Here is a 17,820-nt window from a genome sequence, read left to right as displayed (position 1 = left end):
TTCTGGTCTGACCAGTATGGCATCATCATGATTCTATGATTCTATGAATCTTTCATTTCAGAGAGAATGACTCCTCTCTGATTTCTGTGTCCTTGGTCTTCCATAGTTACCTTCACCATCTGAAATGCAACACTGTAATGTTCAATAGATCAGATATCCCCTGAAGCTGGTATTTTCAATACTACTATTTTTTTCTTTTTAAATATAGAACTTCCAAGAAAAGAAGAATCAGGTAATTCAGGCCATATGAACAAAAGAGGCATTTATTATATATATATTCTCTAGTAAGTTATAATAGTCTCCTGGATTTTAAATGTCTTTTTGCTATTTTCAATGCTTAAAAATTATAATTTCAAAACATTAAATATTGTATTATATACATTATGATGTAATTTCTCATTTCTAAACATGGAGCATTCTCCAAGTGAAAACCTGGATGAAACAGAAAACAACTTCATTGACATAACAGGCTTTAAAAGTTCACTTCATACAACCATAGATTTGACTATATGAAAAATAGCCAAACATCTATTTGCTCCTATATGGGATTGTTTCTGGTCATTTTTCTGGTCTTGGGGAGAGGGTTTTTTTGGCTTTTTTGTATAAACAGAAGGACAGATCTGGTCATTACTTTTGTCAGTGTTCAGCATTTTAACTTTTTTTTTTTTAATCTCATACCTATTTTATATAAAATAACAAAATATACAGAGAAAGCGGAGTTTGTTACATTAGTTCATACACATACAGTAAATAAAAGTTTTTTATGTATGGCTTTGCAAAGGTAGATTATGAAGTGACTTTTGTATTTTATTTGTTTAAAAGCATTTTAAGAGAACGTGTTAGTGTGCTTACAATAGCGGCCATGGTAGTTGAATGTCGAGCCAAGAGTTTAATGCTAGGATCACTGGAGGTCTTGCCTGACACTGCTTCTGCAGCCTTCAGAAGACAAATGTAGTTTATTACAACCTCGTCTATCTTAGCTATAATTTCCTGCTGCTGTGTTTCAGAGTTCATGACTTTAACTAAACGCATGCAGGCTTCTGTTAAGCAACAGAGTACTTGAAAGCTGGAAGTCATAGCTAAAAGCATTTCCTCAGGGCTTTTATCAGCCATGGCCATTTTCCTGCAGGCACTTCCCAACTGTCTCGATTCCATAGATAACAGTTGTTTGTACTTAGAAAGTTTAAGGTCATATGTTTCTGGATGTGAATCTTCTCTCTTGCCCATACTTGCTCGGACCAGTGAGAGTAGCTCATTGGCATCCTTTTGTGCTGCAATAAATCCATCAGGCATTGCATACGTCTTCTCTTTCATCACGTTTATTTGTGTGATTCGTGCATCGAAGGCCACATCGTTGAGATTCACATCAATTTGGCCACCTTGGGTGTCAGCACTGCTCTCCTCGTGCACGTTGACTGCCTCATCTTGCAGGGGCTCAGCAGCTTCCGGGGACTCCAAGACTTTCTGCTCATTTTCACTGGAAAATGACTGACTGACTGGTTCTGCGAGCTCACACGGGAGCTGAGGTTTGAAGAGACATGAAAGCTGATGGCTGTCTCCATCATCTTCATCATCATTGTCATTGTCATCATTTCCTCTGCTTAGGAAACAATAGCTAAAGGGGCCACGACATCTCCAGGCGCTGGTGTTCAGCTTCCGCAAGGGCAACGTTCGACACTGCTTGGAGTCCTTCTGACTGGCACCTGTGCCCAAACACCTCTTACTGTCCTTCCTATCAGTGCTGACGTATACACAACTCTGGGAATAACTTTTTGACAGCTTTTTGCCTAGGGGGAGTCCCACCCTTCTCTCCGTTTTGGATTCGTCCCTTCGGGTGATGTCCAAGCATTTCAAGCTGGCTGCGGCTTCCTTCTTTTCAAACAGCATCTCGATGCCTGCAGATCCTCCAATGATGCTGCTGCTGCTGCGTCTCAGCACCTTCCTGTTGTGCGGCATCCTGAGGCTTCCTCCCATCATGTCATATGGCCGTAAACTAACCGTTGCCCCACAAGCCTGATTTACTTTGGGAATGTCACAAGAGTCTTGATTTTGACTTGGCACCTTTGATTCTGATAGCATGGATGATAGCATGATGGAGTCAGCTAGAGGCTGTCTAGGAAAAGCTGTAGGCATGCCTCCTTGTCTTCCCTTCTCAGGCTCTGTGAAAGCTACACTAGGGGTAGTAGAAGAGCAGACAGAATAATTAAGCATCACCCTGATAATATTCAGAGACTGAACTTCTAAATATCTTTAACAGTCAGGACAAATGGATTCCTGGTATTTCCCAGCGGTCTCCCCATTCCTCAAAATATTTCACAAAAAATTCATTGCTAGTTCCTCATGTCTTTTGTACGTCAGTCTATCAACAACTTTCAGCTTATGAATAGTTAATTGTTCCTTCCACCACAGCAGACTTGTTTAAAAAAATGAACAGAAAATCACCTATAAAATTTCCTAAATCTCCCCCAATATAAGGACTGGATATTTTTTATTAAATAATTAGATTAATATTTCCAGATTAAAATATTTTCTTTAACTATACCTGAGAGGGTATGGAAAGCTGTATTGATGGTAATTTTGGTCTGGTTTTGTATTTTTTGGCAGAGAAATAACATCTCTCATTCTTGTTCCTAATCTGTTCCACTTTTGGGTGTTCATGCATTCACACACTACTGCTACATATGGGTCGCAACCCAGGAAACATGAAACATTTCAAACCAAACTGAAAGCATTTCCAATGCTATCTCTGAAAAACTGCAAATTTTTATAACATAAGTTCATCAAATCTCTTAAAATTGGAACTTGAAAATGCAGTAATATTTCGGTATGTAAATTATTCTTTAAGGACACACCTACTCTCAGATGGTGAAGTAAATATATGCTTAATAAGATACTGACATTTTATCATCCTTGCATTTAGAGCTTTTTATTCATATTGAGATGTTTTTGACAATCTGCTAAAATAGCATATAAGATAGATAATTAATCAACCACAGATTTTTCTCTCCTACATTAATATACCTTGTGAAGTCATCTCCTAATCTAACAAGTATCCTGAAACTCAAGCGACTACAGATTTTGAAGACGCTTCCACAGTTTCAGGTAAAGATAATGCAAACATCGCACCTAGGCCTCAACCTTAACGTGTAGCCTTAAAAACGAACATAAGAAACGCTTCATTACTGCTGTACCTGTAGTTTCTTTTATCTTGGGGATCCGATGACAACCTTCTCTCAAAGTGCCAAACAGCGGCTCAGCATTAATTGCTGAATGCACGCCAGGCACCGTCATTCTGTGACACACAGCTTCAGGCTGCTGGTGCAGGTCCTTGTATGTCGTTCCATGGTTTGGAAGAATGGCAGCTCTTTCATCTGCTGGAATATAGGCAATGCCCTTCATTGATGGGTCAGAGATAATGTGCTTTACATCAGAGGTACAAAGAGGAGATTCAACGGGGGTAGCACACGTGCTACTGCCTGTGCTGCATCCTGCATCCACTGAAGAGCACTGAGAGCTTTGCAGTGAGAAATGGCCTTCACTTTGCAGAGATGACATGCGCTTAGCCAAGTGATATTCACAAAGTCTAGCCACGCTCTGCTCAGCTTCCGGAAGCTTTGAAGGATGGTCATCTGCAGATAAATCAGTATCTTCTGCGTCGTTGAGGTCTTTGGCTGAAGACACGGGAGTCATATCTGACAGAAAGTTTTCACCTTGACTAAGCCCTGAGGTATCATCATGATCCACCTCAGGATTCACTTCACCCTTACAGTCAGTTTCTGTCTTACCAAGGTCAGGAACTCTTGGAAAAGTCTTCCCGTTCACTGGTTCTGGGCTTGGCTTATCTGCTGCCCCGTCATCGGCAGCATACCATCTTTGGCGAAAGGCAGTTCTCTCCACATTAAAAGTGCTCAAGCGTTGACTGTCTCTTGCTGAAAGTGTTCCAAATTTAGCTTTTAGGTCTTCGTCAGCCTCTGCTTTCTTAGTTCCCTGTTGCTTTTTCACAGTAGCATTACCATCAGAGGGTGCTTTTACTTCGCTGTCTGTCATCTTGTTTTTCCTTTTACTAGTGCAAGAATATACCATGGATCCCATATGCAATTTGCTAAAATAATCGGTGACAGATTTTGTTTCCATGGTCTCTGGCTCCATTTCCATGTTATCTGAATGAAGAATCTGCTTTGAAGGCACAACTTTTGACTGTAGCTCTGCAGCCTGACGACCAGCCAAAGGCTGGGAGGACTTCATGCCTGGCCCTCCAGCCTGATTCTTACCAATGGGAAATTCAGTCTGCTCTTCCACAAGGGGTTGGTAGCCTTCACTTGTGCTCAAAAACATACGTGCAGTGTTTTCTGACTGTTTCTGTGCTGCGGCTAGTTCAGAGCTTTCAGTCATTTCAGAGGAATTTGTTTCATTGCCAGAATCTGAAGATGACTCAGGGCTATATGCTCGCAGGATAGCTACACCTGCAAGCCACAAAAAATAATAAGAGGCAATTAAATGACAGCAGCTGAAGCACCTGGATAAGTGACAAGCAAAGGGGTTGTGTTAGAGACAAAAATATGCTTTGTAAGAATACTCTGACTTTATTGCACAGTTCCCGGGACAAGTAGTTTAGTAACACAATGGTAGTTCCATTAAATAATATGGAATATGATGTATGCAAAATGATGGGGAAAAAAAAAAAAGGAAAACCAAAAAAAGAAAAAACAACCCTCATGAAATGGAGTATTTCCAAAGCTAAATAGATGAGATGGAATGATTTTCAATGAATAAATGTAACTATGGTGAAAGAACCTGAATTGTCATTCGTCTGCTGTTCCTCTGAAGCAGCCAAAGCTTCTAGTGCTTGAAGAGTAGAGACTACAGCATCATCTAGCCCCTTCTCGCACTTCCCCTCTGTATTAGTAGGGACAGCATCGATAAGCGACACTGGAATGTCATCATTGCCTAGATTACTGGCTTGCTCCTTGTTGTCTCTAGGCTGTGTAGCTTGATTCTGAGAGTCTTCCTCATCTGAACTGTCCCTGAAGCCAGGAGGAGGAGCAGCAATGGCCATGTTTAAGGTGTGCAAAAGGAAATCATCTTCATTGTCATCACCTTCCGGAGGTGGAAGTGAAGTCAAATCAATAATGTCATCACTAGAACCAGAAAGGCTGAGAAGAGCAGGCCTATTGATTTCTCCTACCATAATGTCTTCTTCACAGCTTACTTCATCTTCATCTTCGGCATCATCTGTGTTTTCTGCATAACAAATGTCATGCAGCAAAGGCTCTTCTATCCCTTCTGCAGCTCCAAATATTTTACCATCATTTATAGTTGCGTAAACAGAATTTGTAGCAAACTGAATGCTTTCAGTATCTGGTGACAACTCCAGGCCTTTAATGTCATTGGCATTACTAATATAAATGGCTCTTTGTTTTTCTAGTACTTCTGGACTTTCATCCAAAAGCCTTTCATAGCCAAGAGTCTGGGGATTGATACCATCCAAGTTGTGATCTCCAAATATAAAGGAAACTTTTGCTCCCCTGGAGGAATCCTGTGCTTTCTTGCTAGATTCCAACCCTGAGAGTGACAGCAGTGAAGGCTGATTAAAATTCCTGCTTTCTTCTGCTTCAGTGGGGTCACTTTGCTTGGCCAGATGCTGATCAAATCCAACTGAACTGTAAGTATTTTCTATGTACAGATGTCTGTGTTCTTTTTGACATAACAGACTTTCAGAAACATCTACAGTCTTCTGTTTTGGATCAGCAAAGGACATTTGAGTCTCTTGATCTCCTTCAGCCAGGAAAGTGGTAGTTTTTGGTATACAGTTCCACTCAGAAGCAAGGAGATTATGCTTCCCTCTATTTTCAGTTCCTACAGCATGGTGAAATAAAATCAACACTGTTAAATCAAAGAGCAAAGTCATGCAATTTTTAAACAATAACTTGTTAATGCTGAGCAACGAACACCCTGAATAGGACGGCTGGGCCATCAAACACTTAGAAAAGCACATTCAAACTCAACTCTGCTCTAAATTAAATACCTATTGATTTAAAGACCTAAAGTTTAAACGGTACTTTTGCACCTTAGTACAAAACTAAAGCTCGGCTAGGTACAAACGCTATTCGACAAGTAGTAACACAAACCAAAATCCCCAGCTGGTTTCTCCAACACCATATGAATTCTTACAAGAGATATATGCGTATAAAATACTAACAGTCACAGGGAGCATGCACCTGTTTAACTACAGTATGAAAGACATTCATCACCTGCTTTATTTTACCATTAGGATGCTATAATCTGCTTAATATTACATTATTATAAAGCTGAAGTGATATAATGTGGTGCTAGGTCTGAGCCAGCAATCAGATCTCATTTGGCACAGCCTTGTATTTATTAATATCTGGAGGTGCACTGGCTTAAGCTGGCTTCTGCTTTATACATTGGACCATGGTTAACATACCTGTTTCTCGGCTCCCTGTATTTTTCTTGTTGGCCATGTTAAATATTGAGCGCCTTGAGTCAACCAGCAGTCGATAGTATCCAGCTGTTAGGCAAGCAAGATTCATTGCATCCGATGACTCCATCAGTAGAGTAATAGGCTAATAAGAATACAACCAAGTCTTGGTTAAGGCTGCTCCTCCTCAGTTTGTTTACCTGCCAACAATACTACTACATGGAATCAAAAGGAATTACATAACGAAAAACAGATTGAAAAATACCCCCAAGAACTTATTTTTCCTCAGTATCAAAATCAAACAGCATCAAACTAAATAGAAAAGACTGCAGTTGCAATAAGGTAGAAGTCCAAATGGACATTTTAACCGCTGATTTTGCGTTCTTTCTGAATGAAGCCAACCACTTTAAAACTCTTGCTCTGACTTTTTTCTTGCATAAATACATTATTCTCACCAAAGCACTGTTTACTCTTACTGTGAAACCGCCAAGGGCTAAGAACCTGCTACATTAGGTGCTGGAGTCTTGCAGTAGTATAGGAACCTGCACCTTCCCAGAAAATAAGGTGCCCTAAGCACATGTAAAGAAGTTCAGTTCAGAAAATACAGTAGTGAGGTTGAAGCTATCATCACACCACAGTGCCAGTAAATATTGCAATGACAGCTTAAAAGATTTCAGTGTTTGTGGCTGGCATTACTGAAAAGAGAAGTGATGAAAAAATAAGCAGATGAACAGAGACAAAGAGAATGGAGAAAGAACCTCAGAAGGGAGATCAGCAAAGAAAACAAATGTAAAGTATTTAGACAATAAAACAGTCAGACCTAACAGAAAACTATAAGACCTCAGAGCTTTGAAAAACTATGGCTTCTAGGCTAGTGAGATTCAAACCTGAGAAATCCCATGAAACATACTTTTTTAAATTCCATTTTCTTTTGCCACAATATATGTTTTCCTTTGCCTAAACCTTTTGTTCATGGCTTTTAACACCAAAAGGTGATCTTCTCATATTTATTTTAAGGTGGCTAGCCTTGACAGCTCCTAGAAAGCAAATCAAACTGAAGTCCTTACCATGATACATAGACAGAAATTATACTGTAGACAATCCATCTTATCACTCACAGCTTGTAGTGACTCACAGATACGTGGACATTTGTGACAATTTATCATAATTTAGCATGCAAAGCCCACTGTCAAAAGACAGATGCAGGGACCTGCATAATTTTTTCCAGAGGGGATATTATATGCAAGGGGGTGGCTCTCCAACTTACTTGACTCCTTACTAGTGAAAAGAAAACTGATTCTGGTGGAGGTTGTAGCCAAAACATAATTTATGATCTAAGCTTACTACTCAACCCACAATAGGTCTGTTAATTTTTTAAATGCCTGTGCTGCAGCATTTTAGGCCAAAATACCCCAGTGTCCTGAAGGTTGTATGAACAGTTTTCAGCAACATGGAAAGATCTATGTGGGGTTTTTTAAATTTTCTTTGAAGTATTTTGTGCCACAGTTTGGGGTTCTATTTAACACTTGCTTCTTTCAAAGCATTCAACTATAGCTATAAAAGTTAACCATAAATTAAACCTACAGTTGACTAATTAATCTTTGTTCTTCTGAGTGACTACTGAAATCTAACATTTGAAATGCTATGGTCATCTCAAATTTTCTGCGGTGAATGACAAAAATGGATGATCTTCACAGAAATCTCAGATTGCTGAAAACAGTGCTGTGAACTACTGTTAATCTATGGAATAGTCTTGTGACACCTAAACTTTTATTGCCTGCTTCTGCTAGGTGATATGTTTGAGAAGACATCAAAAAGAACCAAAACTAATACAAAAATCCAAACTGTTTATTCATTTACTCAATAAGAAAATATTGACATACATGACCTATATTGGCATATTCAGAATCTGGATATATGAAGCTGCTACTGCAGGGCAGGCCAAGGGATGAAAACTCCAGTTGAGAATATGCACCTGTGTGTGCCTGCATCTCCTACACAGGACACTGTGACAACACCTACCTGTGCTCCACAGAGAGATAATTTTTTTCAAATTCCACCCAGAGCCTCCTAGATTTGTCATTTTAACACTATGCCAGTCTCTCTGGATTTGAAATTGCATGTGCAAAAATGCAAGGACATGGGGCTACACATGGTTTGCAATAAGACAGTACCAGTATTCTAATATAAAACAACACCACAATATCATCATAATATATAATACTATGGCATACAGTGCTGCATTTTACATACGAGCAGATGGGAAGAATTTAATTTCCGTATTACTTTCTCCATCTGAAAAAAGGGGATAACAGCTTTCTCACAAGGGGGCTTTGAGTTTGGCACAGTAATGCACGTAAAGTAGCCTGGGATCCTCAGGTGTTACCATTGCTAAGTAAGGTGAAATAGATGATGTGTTCACCAACCTGTAAGTTTCTTTTAAGTTGCTGTCAAAGAACAGCTAGATTAATTTATAGCAATGTTTTTTTCATTAACTTAAATACATGGAAGCAGTTCCAGGTCAATACACCTAAAGCATTCAAAGCAAAAGTTTAGTTAAATATTCCTTGTGTATGTGTTTTGTGTATAGCTGGCTAAGCAAAAACAACTGTTAGGCTCTATTTATTTTAGTAGAATATTTAAGTTTCACATATAATGAAAACTCTTCCTTCAATATCTGATTACCCTGACTGATGCTCTAGACAATCTATGAAGCTTTTAACTTCAAAACAAAATAGAAAACACACCACTAGTGTTAAGTAGGACTCCAGAGAAGTTAAATAACTATAGGTAGATGAAAAGCATCTATCAATATCTTATGCACAGCAAAACACTGAACTGGAATTATAAGGGCTAAGAAAAAAACCTTGCATTTTTACAGTTTATTTCACTGGTAACCACTATGAGGCTAGTTGCAGTGAACTTTAAGTGGGACACCAGTCTTTTGCAGCTGGCGATGCCCTAAGAGTGATAATATTGTCTGTTACACAAGAAAGAGCTTCTAGGGGCTCAAGGAGCTTCAGAAGAAGGCCAATTTCATCATCACCTTTTCGCAACACAGGAAGCAAGGAAGACAGCAACAAAGTGAGTCACCTGGGGTCAGCCAAGAGAAAAATCAGAATAGAAAACAAGTGCTGCAAAGGACCAGTCTGGTACACCAGAGGACCCTTGAATGCCCAAGGTGTACTGTACATGCACTCTGACCACAATAAAGCTAAAATGCACCCTCAGAATATTGGCACGAAAATGTTTAGAACAGTATAGCTTGATCGTATACTTTAAAAAAGACATACATTTTATTTAAAGATATTATATCAATATACAACAACAACAAACTTACTTTCACATCTAAGACATGCAGCTCAACTCTAACAGTGCTTTCGTCTTCTGTAAACATCTCAATCCTGTTCACGTGGCTGAAATCTGCCAGGAGAGCCACCAGGTTTGTTTTGGTGTTTATTACATGACTGATTCCGTACCGTGGCCCTACTAACAGAGTCACTTCTGAACGCTTTTCTCCCTGCTTTAGCAGAAAGAAGGCAAAAGTAAAAAACATGATACATACTGCATAGTGACAGCAGTCGCCTCAGCTTTCTTTTATTTTCATGGAGCTACATTTGCATGGAATTTCTGCATTAAAGATTATTACATTTTTCTAAGAAGATAAAGTATAGAAGAGCATACTTGATTCATTATTAAAAACAAAAAGTAAAGGAACCTGCTTCTGGATGTTGACTGTACTGTAATTTTTAAATGGACAGTAAGAAGGACAGATGGATGGATGGAATCTGCTTCTGTTAAAAGAAAATCTTTGTCATCGAGAGTTTTGCAGACTAATAATATTAGTATTCCATAGTTAACAGGATGGCGCTATTTGCCAAAAGGTTGCTAATGTATCTCTAAATCCCCAGCAAATATTAAAATTATGATTGGAATGTTATTTTCAAGATTAAAAGAAAAAAAATGATTTGGATCAATGTAACAATTATTTTAAAGTGTATGAATAGAACCTAAACTTGTAAATAAAATCACGTATTCCAGCTTTTGCAAAAATATACTTGGATAAAAAATCAAGAGAAGAGAGAAATTAGTTCAAGAGAAATATTACCACTAGTGTTGCCTTGAAAACACGACCTCCATATAATCGTAGATCACTGAGGAACTTTAGATAATGCACCTTGGCTTGCAGAGCAGATAGCTGAGGAAGGAGAAACAGGGGTAAGAGGCAGTGGTAGAAATCATGACATTACCAAATTGAGAACGCAAATGTATTTGTGTAGTCTAAGGAGAATGGACTGCAATAACGTCTCATTAGAGCCTGAAACTAATTCATTAGATGCTTGAGTTTCAGATAAGGAGAAACAGTTTCATTCTCAAAATGAAGATCTTGCTCGTTTAGTTAAAATGCACTGAGGACTTGGGTATGGGCAGATCAGAGCACTGCAAGAACACCGTAAATGCTCCAAAGCAGGGAAAATGTTAAACTACTCAGATTAAACATCTGTTCATTGAGGGATTTCAAGGCTAGACAGCAGATTTCCATTCATAATCACCATCAGTTCTTAAACATTTATGTACCTATACAAAGAAAGAGAACAAAGAATTTGCTTTTGTCAGCTCTGTTTATTACATTTTGCTAAGTACTTGTGGCATATGGCATATTATTCCACCTCATTACTGCATTTCCTGTTTTTTTAAAATAACACTTTTCCACTGTATTTAGTAGGGAATAAATCTGAAAACTAAATACAGTAGACCAATACATAAGATCACATCATGCAATACATGTCATAATTTATCTCCTTTTTTCTCATCTGAGCTCCAACTACCTATTTTAAAAGAAATAACTTGGAAATATTTTATGAGACTGAATGGAGGCAAGAAAAAGTTTATTTCACCCAAACAGTCTGGACCCAAGCCTTACATCTCCCTGGTGTAAATCCTTATATCTGGACTTTTAAACGATAAAACAAGCTAATCTCATTTGCTATTCTCATTTCAGCCACTAGATTTCTTTTTCAAAATCTTATTTGATCTTCAACCGCATTTTAAGAGCCCCTATCCTAAGGTTTTTCTAGACACAGAGGAGGAAATTAATCCAGAGCAGAGCAACTAGCGGGAATGTTTTCCCTTTCCCTTCACTAGTTGTTCAGTTGGTGCACAAATACTCAGGGGCTGTAAAAACCAGGAGAATCCTGAGAACAACAGGCCTCCCTTCATGTGGAGGGAGAGAAGACCCCAAAAGGAAATCAGTTCCTGGGTTAGTACCTACAAGTGAGCCAGGAGGTGACAATGAGCTCAGATGCTTTGTTTCTGAGACCTACCTGCTAAAAAAGCAGGTGGGCACGCAACGTATTTGCAAAGCTCGAATTAGAAAAGACTGAAGCAAAACCAATGAAGGGACGGTTGCAATCTCTCTTCTAACCAAGAACTGATCCTGGATGCCACTGTCATCACCTGCCATGCCTGCAGCAGCAATGGTTTCCAAAATAAACCCAAACTTACACTACCAGGATACACAATATCGAGCTGTAGCCCCAGCAGCACAGATGTGCAGCACTTCAGCCAAAAAAGGCGGCCTTTCTTCCTGAGCATCCCAGGCCAAACACATAGAGCTACTTTCACAGTCATGATGTGATCTGACACCTCCAAGCAAAATTTCTGCTGATCACAATGAACCTTAGCTCAGGCACTGGGTGTTTTGGGGTTCTTTTGCTCGGAAACAAAGTGTCATGGAGTGGGATCCAACTCATTTTATGTCCCAACTAGTCACTCTTCGATTCTTTTTATAGTCCATGGGGAGAAATAGGCACTTCTAGGACACAAGTCACCTGACCTATTTTTTGTTCCTAATGTGGGATGGGATGAATCGCTCCCTAGAAGTGCCTGTTTCTCTCTCATTGAGTACAGAGACTAGATGACTTGCATAAAGAAACCTCATTACGGTGTCTAAAAGCAGCCTCAGTTGTATGCATGTAACAAAGGCATTTCTGAGAGACATTGCCTTTTACATGTTTTTTCCAGCAGAAGTGAAAGCTTAGTGCTAAGAAAAGCATTTTACAACAGCAAGGAGGGTCATTTACTGTAAGAAGCATCATCTATCCAGTTAGATCTTGGCCAGGAAATAGTCTCTACCTACAGCATGATGAAAAACAATCCTGAAAAACAGCATTTATGTAAGGCCCATCGGTTAATGCGGTTCAGATGAGAGCATTAGAGGGAGAACAATAACTTTCCTAACAAGTGTGCCATTAATAGGAAGCACTAAATGAATTAAAAAATAATGTATCTTTATCATACATGAAGTATTAATAACCAGTTTTCTGGCATTCTCAAGATAAGAAGATAGTTTAGTTGGGGTATAATTCATTATTTTTAATTGTTCTTGGCTATGTTGTACCGAGCACCAAAAGTTAAATCTCTGAAAATATAATGGCTAGGTGTTTCTCTGAAGGATTAATTTTAAATGTTTCCCATGCATGCCACCCTTTCTTTTCTTTAAAACATATTTTCCATTAAGATGCAAATGTAATACCTTTTTACCCGGAGGAACTAGGTTTTGATTTGCTTTGACAAGGTGTGAAAGTGCTTTCTTTATGTTCTTTTCTTTCATGCTTTGCAGCACAGCAGATGGAAGAAAAGTCTCTAATCCCCATTCTTTTCTGCAATAAAAGGTATATATTTAATTTCACATTCCTGTGATGATTATTTATCTAAAGACTGGTGACTACGATGCCAAGTGAATGAACACCTGAAAACAGAAGAGCTGATCAAGTCCAAAGTTTTAAAATAACACAGTTTTCTACATTCAAACTATACATTACTTATGAAAAATATGTGTTAAAATGATATATAATCTCAGTTTTACCTCTTCTATCTCTTCCCTCATGCCATTCAGAAAATAAGTTAAACACCTCTTAATTACATAAGCAAGTACCATTATAGAATTAAAATCACAGGAGATTTAACAACTTCAGATTTAATTTCATTTTCTATTATTTTTTTTGGAACATATGAACCAGCTAGACATTGCCTCTGTCACTTATGTTTTGTGGGTTTTTTCCCCCCTCAAAAACAATCGGTCCCCTCCTTTCAGCGAATTTTCTTTTCTGCTTGAATCATGCCTTTTGATAGAAGACTGACTCTTCACTTGTAAGTAATTATTTCCTCTGATTCACTGATAGCATAAAGTATAACATGATCTTCAGTAAGGTGAATAAACTCTGTAAGATTTAGTGTACAACAATTATTTCATTCTGCAAGAAAATTAAGCAACAAAACAACAGCAAAATTTTGTGGGGGTTTTTTGTGTGTGGTTTTTGTTTTTTTTTTTTTAAGTTCAAGCAGATATACACACAGTTGCATTTTGGAAATTTTATTTTGCATTGTAGTTACATATACATGTCATCTAACCAGGTTCCTACTGAGATACTTCTGTATCTAAGAAATCTTGCAAGTGGAATCTAAAACCCTACAGTCCTCTGAACTAAGAAATCATCTGAATCTTGCTGTAATAATCTCTATTAAAACCTTAGGATTCAGACCATATAAACTTAGATCCGATCATTAAATAATTGAAAGCAAGTGAGTTAACCTTATTTACATTTATAGGCTTTCACATGCCTAAGCAGATGATCAAAATGTAAATAGACCAAAAGGTCCATACTGACAGGTCTTAACACAACTGAATCAATTTCAGTGACAAAGAGTGGACCTAAAATTGGTGCATGCATATAGACATATTAAAGAAACAACCTTAAAAATCTATGAGTTACTTTTCATGGTTCACTTTTAAAGAAGACACTGCATTCTCAACTTACTCTATGTATTTGAGGGAGATTTTCTGAGTTTGCTTGGTGGTCACAGTTGCAATATACATTTGTAATGCAGCCAACCGCAGGGCAATGTCGTATTTCAGTTCTGGTCCAAATCTTTCCTGAACCACATCGTTACAGCTCTGCCAAAGAACCAGTAGAGGGAGCATCAAGTTCAAAAATCTTGTACTAAAAATAAATTATAGTACTTTGTTTTGTTTTGTTTTGGTTTAGTTTTGTTTTTTTTTTAATTAACATTGCATGGAGAGTAACCCTGAACACAGAGGCAGGACCATGCTGAAAAGTAGGACTGTTGCTCTCAGAGGTGCCAGATGCTCACCAGGGTATGGGCACTTCTGAAGAACACAAGGACTCCTGCCAAAGAGCAGAAGGGATGAGTATTTTGATCCAAGCTCTCTTCATCCTTCTTGGAGAGAACAGTAACTCTCTGTCACAAAGAGTGCTGGGAGGGTATCAGTGTATCTGGACTCAGGATAGCAGGATTCTACCTGGTGAGATACCCAGGAGAACCTCATCGCTTATACATCAGTTTTCTCATCAATTTTCAGACCTAATTTCTGTTTGATATTACAGTACCAGAAGTAAGTATTAGCAATTACTTCAGCTCCACTCTTTTCTAAAGCCAAATATATTTTGGAAAGATATCAAAGCATTACTATTTGGAGAGACTTATGAAGGAAGGGGACTTTGCAGATGATAAAGATTTGCACATTCCCCAAGTGCATTTGTTGGCTTTATGCAGCAGAAATAAAAGCCAGGATTTACTGCAGCCATGCTTTTCTATGTGCAGATATAAATCTGTATCAATGTGTATATATACTGAGTGCATCCATCTTTTTATTCTCCTTTATGCTGACAATGGCCATGCTTCACTTACCTGTACATAGAGATATTCAAAAGCAACTGGATCTCTTCTTAAAAGATCAATGGGATCCTTTGGGACAAAGCTAATCCTGAAAAGACATCTCATCTTATGCGAGCTTGGCCTCTGGGTCACCTAGGACAGTACAACAGTCATATCAGAGCTTGGCAGCCCTGGTCATGCAAGGCAGTCTGTAGTCTCAGGAACCATCACCCTGTTCCAGAGCCACGTGGTAGCAAGAAAAATAATTATATCCAACAAAGAGTTTTGCCATGGGCTCCTTATGAAGTTTGTCACATAAGAACATCATCTATATAATCTTGTGGAAAGACTTTTAGACTCATATAGGCATGACTACCCAATACAGCTCAACCTCAAAGCAAAAGAATTCACTCATTCAAAAACAGAGTGAAAGGACAGAGAAAACAGACTTTAATGAAAACCATCCAAGTGAAATACAAACTGGGTCATGCTTCAGCAGGACCAAAATACTCACAAATGAGAAGGGCTAGAAAGTTTTTAGGGGGAGGTCATATTTTATTTCTTAGACTGACTTAGAAGACAGGTGAAGTACAGATTAGAAGCTATTATTCTCTTGCTTGTTTTAATCCACTAGACAATAGCAAGAAATTGTGTCTTTTGAATTTTTCTGTGTTGTTCTGGATTAAAAGACCTACAACAAGACTTCTGAACAGGACAGATCTCTCCCAATACAGTACAAAATGAAAAAGACCACTTTGCTTATTGGTCAGCAAAACTTTGTTAAGCATGTAACACAGTAATCTGGGTATATTCACATGGGACCACCTCATAGCTAATGAATATTTGGATGAAAGAGTAACAATCCAATAACACCATTTTAAGTCATGGTCAGCAGCAACATTATAATGACAAATTAAAATACTGCTGATTTTACAGTAACTTCAAAGAAGAAACCCTCAGAATTAATGTAGTTTATGCGGTTTATTTTATTAGGCTAATGCAGTTAGAGACCAGTGTACTTTACAATCAATCTCTTTAATTGATAAAACTAAGCTTTTAAAAATTTCCCATGAAAGTCTTCATTTTGACCTGACCATTTTCAAAATGTACATCTATTTCACATCATTTCTGATCTGATTCCTAAGTATCTAGGCAGACTTTGTATGTAAAACTAAAAGCTCTGGACAGGATTTTTGAAAGCTCGTTGTGTTGGTTTATTCTGATCCCGCTGATTTCAATGGGAATTTTACCAACTACTTCAAAGAGAGAGAGCTAGGCCAGGAGAGCCAGTATTGAGTACTTCTAGATATTCTGCATTCATTGGGCAGCTTATACCCACAAGAAAAGAATGTTAACATGGCAAAGTCAAGTGCTTAAAGGTTAGAAAATGCTAGAGAGACTATTAGCTGGTAAACTAAGCTTCTTCATACCATTACACACTCTAGTTACATGATCAAAAGAATTCTGGCATTTAAATTATTTTCCCCCCATCTCATCTAAGAATCCATTTATCTTTTTTTAATTCAAAATTTAAGTGAGATTTTAAAAAACACTAATGTTCTGCTGAAACAAAAAATATCATGGAAAATTTCAGGCTAAATAACTTGGCCAAATTATAAACAGCTAAAATCAGAGTCCTCTGCTGGGAACTGTGAAGCAATTTTACTTCTAGTCACACACCCCTGATCTAAGGAAGAAAGTCACACCAGCATTTTCTGGGTCACAATTCATCATCACTGAAGTGACATAATGTATTGTGGCGTAAACAAGCCAAACTTGGCTTCATCAAAGACAGTATTATTTCCTGACACCCAGATACAGATCTGTATAATAAGACAGGAACCAAAGATCAAAATAAGGTTTTTAAAGGAATTTTGGCAGACTGTGGTTCTCAGATTTGTTACCACCAATTTTCCTGCTGTTGAGAACATTTATTAGCTGGGCTGCATACAGTATGAAAAGAAGCTTTGATAAGTATTGTCTAGCTTTCAGTCTGATCTTTAATGAACTTTAAAAATCTTTTTAATGGCCCAATGAAGCATTGGAATATGATGTCTATATAACAGAAAAAGAATTGTTTTCTGTGAGAACTTGATCCTTACAATCATGTCTAAATACTGCTGCTATTTGATAGACTGTATTTAACTATAAATCTTGCAGTTAACTCACTTGAGTAATTAAAAGGATGAATAATTTACTGATTAGTCAGTCCCATTAATATCTGTTTTCACATATCATTACACAAACCTGAGTTAAAGTCTCCTGTTCATGTAGCAAAAGGAGTTTCGTTCCAGATCCTTCAACCCTCTGCTCCAGCATCAGGGAAAAGTGTTCAATACACTTGATGGAAAGCTTTTCTTGGAGTGTTAAGATGACATCCTAATTGACAAAGGATTTATAAAATGTGGTTAAATTCATGAAGTGCTTCAGACCAGTTATTCACTGCCACAAACCCTGCATGTACCCAGCACAGGGTGGAAGCCCAGATGTTAAATGAGAGAACGGTGACTTTTCACGCCTGTTCCACATGAATATACTGGACATTGTGTACATTCACCCAGCAAAAAATCAGCACCTTTATATTTGAACATCTCTCAGATGGTATCAGATATGCGTGTGAAAAATATATATGCGGAACTGCTGCGAATGGACAACTTTCTCTGCAGTTTAACATGCAAGTTATATTTGTGTGGCCCGTAAAT

At 38.1% G+C, this 17,820-nt stretch overlaps 1 protein-coding gene across 1 annotated transcript in view; it reads right to left on the bottom strand.

Moving 5' to 3' along the window:
* Positions 1-472: 472 nt before the first annotated feature.
* The window catches only part of FRMPD4 (FERM and PDZ domain containing 4), a 114,947-nt gene continuing 97,599 nt past the window's right edge, over positions 473-17,820 (bottom strand). Inside the window, exons 7-16 of the mRNA XM_065635833.1 lie at positions 17,366-17,497; positions 15,152-15,271; positions 14,260-14,396; positions 12,975-13,101; positions 10,548-10,637; positions 9,780-9,962; positions 6,446-6,584; positions 4,795-5,856; positions 3,192-4,463; positions 473-2,168 (exon numbers count right to left, since the gene is read on the bottom strand). Of these exons, the coding sequence (XP_065491905.1) occupies positions 808-2,168; positions 3,192-4,463; positions 4,795-5,856; positions 6,446-6,584; positions 9,780-9,962; positions 10,548-10,637; positions 12,975-13,101; positions 14,260-14,396; positions 15,152-15,271; positions 17,366-17,497 (4,623 nt within the window). The 3' untranslated portion in view covers positions 473-807. The remainder of the gene's footprint in view (positions 2,169-3,191; positions 4,464-4,794; positions 5,857-6,445; positions 6,585-9,779; positions 9,963-10,547; positions 10,638-12,974; positions 13,102-14,259; positions 14,397-15,151; positions 15,272-17,365; positions 17,498-17,820) is intronic.

The sequence above is a fragment of the Caloenas nicobarica genome, chromosome 1 (assembly GCF_036013445.1).
Source record: "Caloenas nicobarica isolate bCalNic1 chromosome 1, bCalNic1.hap1, whole genome shotgun sequence".
In the NCBI taxonomy this organism is placed as follows: Eukaryota; Metazoa; Chordata; class Aves; order Columbiformes; family Columbidae; genus Caloenas; species Caloenas nicobarica.
Note: the sequence above shows the minus strand (reverse complement) of the source record. Positions and strands in the feature narration are given on the sequence as shown.